Source organism: Atta cephalotes, assembly GCF_000143395.1.
Source record: "Atta cephalotes unplaced genomic scaffold scaffold00003, whole genome shotgun sequence".
Classification (NCBI taxonomy): domain Eukaryota; kingdom Metazoa; phylum Arthropoda; class Insecta; order Hymenoptera; family Formicidae; genus Atta; species Atta cephalotes.
This window is the reverse complement of record NW_012130067.1, coordinates 2,710,158-2,714,201: the sequence shown is the minus strand read 5'-3', so window position 1 is coordinate 2,714,201 and position 4,044 is coordinate 2,710,158. Positions and strand designations below refer to the sequence as shown.

General features: G+C 34.0%; 1 protein-coding gene across 1 annotated transcript in view; it reads left to right on the top strand.

The window, feature by feature from the left end:
* Positions 1–323: 323 nt before the first annotated feature.
* The window catches only part of LOC105625459 (homeotic protein antennapedia-like), a 12,683-nt gene continuing 8,962 nt past the window's right edge, over positions 324–4,044 (top strand). The window contains exon 1 of the mRNA XM_012206791.1: positions 324–1,662. Coding sequence (XP_012062181.1) covers positions 324–1,662 — 1,339 coding nt within the window. The remainder of the gene's footprint in view (positions 1,663–4,044) is intronic.

Below are 4,044 nucleotides of genomic sequence, written 5' to 3'. Positions count from 1 at the left end.
TGATGCTGGTCGGTAAGAGGCGGAGCTAGAGATACTAACGGTTCCCCACCAAACCGAATTGCTGTTGGATGTATCTCAAACTAGTAAACGTCGGAGTTACGTTGCCAGTTCTACATCGATATTCGGACAAAACGCGTTTGTCGGGAATTAGTAATAACATTCGTACGTTCCAACTGTGCCAGTTTCGTTGTTATGTCATTAAGTGTCGTGAATGTATATATAACAATTCACATTGATCTACAATTTTCGTGATTCCAATTATTTGTGTTTAAAAAGCAGACATTTGTTTATTGTGTAAGCTAAATTCAATTCGCAGAATCGACATGCCATCATGCCGTGAAGATGTCGTCTCTGTAGAACCGAATAATATATCGAACATAATTAGTGGGATTCAACATTACAATCAGACGATTCCATACCGCCAACAGCAGCAGGTCGCTGATAATCAACAGCAACAACTGATAATGCAGCAAGCACATCAGCAAACACCGACGCAACAGGTCCAACCACATACTGCGGTTGCGGCTCCCGCTGCTATTGAAGGAACTCAATATTGGTATGGCTATCCATCAAGAGCTATACCCGCGACACCGGCGTTACATCCTCAACATCAGCCAAGTTCAATTCCTCAATTTTTTAATCACGCCGATATGATGCCTGGATGGCACTATACAACTCAGTACTCGCCATATATACAATATCAATCGCAACATTTACATTTTCAAACACAATCGCAGTCGCAACAACATCAAACGCAAGAACTAGAACATCATTCGCCATCTGAACAACGCATTCAGTCACATTTGTCACAGCCGCATCTGCAACAGAACTCACCTCCTGAACAACTCTATCAGCATTCGTCTCCACAGCAACATCTCCATAATTCACCGCCCCAACAAGTCTGTCCACAGCATCCATCACCGCATCAACATTTACAAAATTCGCCACCTCAACAACTTTGTCAGCAGCTCACTACTTCATCGCCACAATTACAACAGAATTCTCCGTCTCAACAACATAATCAATCAAATTCATTGCCACAGCAGCGCATTCAGCAACGGTTACCAAAACACCAATTGCAAGAAAGTTCGCCGCCGCAGTTTTTCCAACAAAATTCACCGCCACAATATCTTCAGTCACAAATACCATCGAGAGAACAGGAGTACGAAATTTCGTACAGACGGGTGCTGAAATGGGGCATTAGAAATATAGATATGGCGTTCCGCAATCAATATCCATCAGTAACGACAAGAATGAATGGCAACATAGACGGCAATATGAATGGCAGTTTAAATGGCAGCCTGAGCGGTAGTATGAATGGCAGCAATAACAGCAACAATAGTACTTCTCCTACAACACCACCTAATTTTCATAATGTATCATACAATGACTTGCCTTGTACTTCTCGCAACATGAATCTATCATCCACATCCGGCAACATAAACCTGCTACCTACAGGCATAAACCTGCCGTCCACATCTCGAGATATGTCATCCACATCTCGAGACATGCCGTCCACGTCCAGAGATATACCGTCCACGTCGAGGGACGTTTCGTCAACATCAAGACGTCACCAATTATACACGAACCATAGAATCCAGGGAAGAAGAAGTCCGTACGAATGGATGAAAAGGCCGTCATATCAAAATCAACCTAAACCAGGTTAGTATAGACAAATTTCTAATATCATGATTCTAGTATCACTGAATCTCTTTTGAATTTGAATTCATGATTTTTGACAGGATTGATAAAAGATGTTTCTTTTATAAAGGACCAAGAAAGTATTCTTTTAAAATATATTTTTAGCATTTCATATATTTTTTAAACAGTATTATAAAAACATTTTAAAATATCGGTAATAACATATTAAAAATATCGGTTAAGCTTATTTTAAGCAGTTTAAATCATGTTTAAAACATGATTTTTACCAACCCTGGTCTTTGAGAAATTAAAAAGTTGTATATACAAATATGTGTAAAATTTATTCTTAATTTAAAAAAAATGTGCAATTGCTTGAATAATAAATGCTGAGAATTTTGAACACTGAAAGAATACATTTTCTCATAATTATTAATAGTAAATATTTTAAACGAGCTTTAATAAATTGTCAAAGTAGCAGAGAAAAACAGAACAAAATATTAAAATAAAATCATACATTTCATTTCTTCGCCATTATCTTTTTGTAGAAAATTCGATATACTATATAAAATTGAATATTTGATAGAAAATTCTCATCTTATTTTAAAAGAAAAAAATTCATTTATTGTAGAAAGTTTTTTTTACAGTTACAATATTTATAAAGTATAAAAATATAAAAAATAAATATAAAAAGTACTTTTTCTATATGTTTTCCAAGATAGCAAGAGTTTGCTATAAATCAATAAAATTAATATTAAATTTTATGAATACCAATTTAACAAACATTAACATTTTAACAAAATTAAATGTTGGAAATGTTTGCTACCTATCAAAATTACAGTTTATATATATTGTAGATTATACACTGTGTATGCGTGCGCGCGCGCGCGCGCGCGTGTGTGTGTGTGTGTGTGTGTGTGTGTGTGTGTGTGTGTGTGTGTGTGTGTTCTATTGTCCTCCTTCTCTCTTTTAGATACAGTTAAGATAAATTAGAATTTATCTTGTTAAAAATGAATTCAATAACGAATATAATAAATGCAGCGCGTGCCGTCGGAATCATTATATCTCGATTCATCATTCCTTTTCATGGTCTCACTTTATTATCTCATCTTACAATTGATTAAATATGACATAATTGGAAATTGTTGTAAACCACAATTAAATTAAACAATTTAAATTTTAATTGAGAGACAAAAATAACTAATCTATAATAGAATGTAAGAATATGACTAAAATATTTGATTAAATTTTAGTGTGTGTATTTTGCTATCGTATGAATGAATATATATATATATATAAACTATTAAACATATATTAATATTATTAATGTAATGTATTATATTAAATATATATAAACATTTATATTTTCTGAAAATATATTTATTTAATTTTAAAAAATATACTATATTTTTAGAAATGTATTGTAGATTCGTACCAATAACTCTTTTATTAGAATGTCAACGAAATTTTATATAAAATACGATTTACAATTATTGCGGAATGATTGCGAATTTCGAGCAAATTAAATTACTGTGTCTAAGCTTTTCCTGTCCACAAACAGTTGATCTCTAGTTACAAGAGCTCGCTTAAGAAATCGGATGATTTAAAAAGCCACGTGATGAAGTTATGCATTACTTTCGTGCATATCATACGTGGTCATAAACACGTCTCCAGCGGTCTAGATATGGCAAACCATGTAAACACAGTAATGGACGAGCAAACATCTAATTGCTCTCAAATATTTGTGAGATAATCCTTTTTCCTCCCTTCCTCACTCATCCACCTCGAATTTTCACCGGACTCAAACGACAGAATCTCATCCGTTCGCACGGAACGTGTCCTGAATCAACACGCGACGGGGAAAAGTTAACTCTCACTGTATTTCGCGGCACCGTAATTCGGTATAACACGAATTATTCGAAAATCTGATGAATTTCTTTATTCGATATAAACGCATGAGAAGATAGTTTTTTGATGAAAGAGATGCTTTTTCCATTGTTACAGCATGCAACGCCGAAACTGTCGGCGGTGCGGATTCAACGTCGCCAATTAATGAACTCTGTTGCCGGCTTGAAATTCTTGGTACGAACTCAGAACTAATAACTAATAAAATTAATTGATTGTCGTGTACAATATTATCTTTAATGTTTGCATGCGTTATTGTACTTCAATTGTGCATGCAGTTCCAATGTTCTTTAGAAACGTGTTTCGTATATAAGTTTTTTATAAGACTTGTATTTCAACTTGCAAATTCCCAAAGGAAATGATCAACAACGAAAAGTAAGATATTTTAGAAAATAATGTAAAAAGTATGTAGATTTAAAAAAATTATTTTTAATATACTATCTAGTATACTGTATTAAATATTTTCTCTTTCTTTCTCTTTCTTTCTCTCTCTCTCTCTCC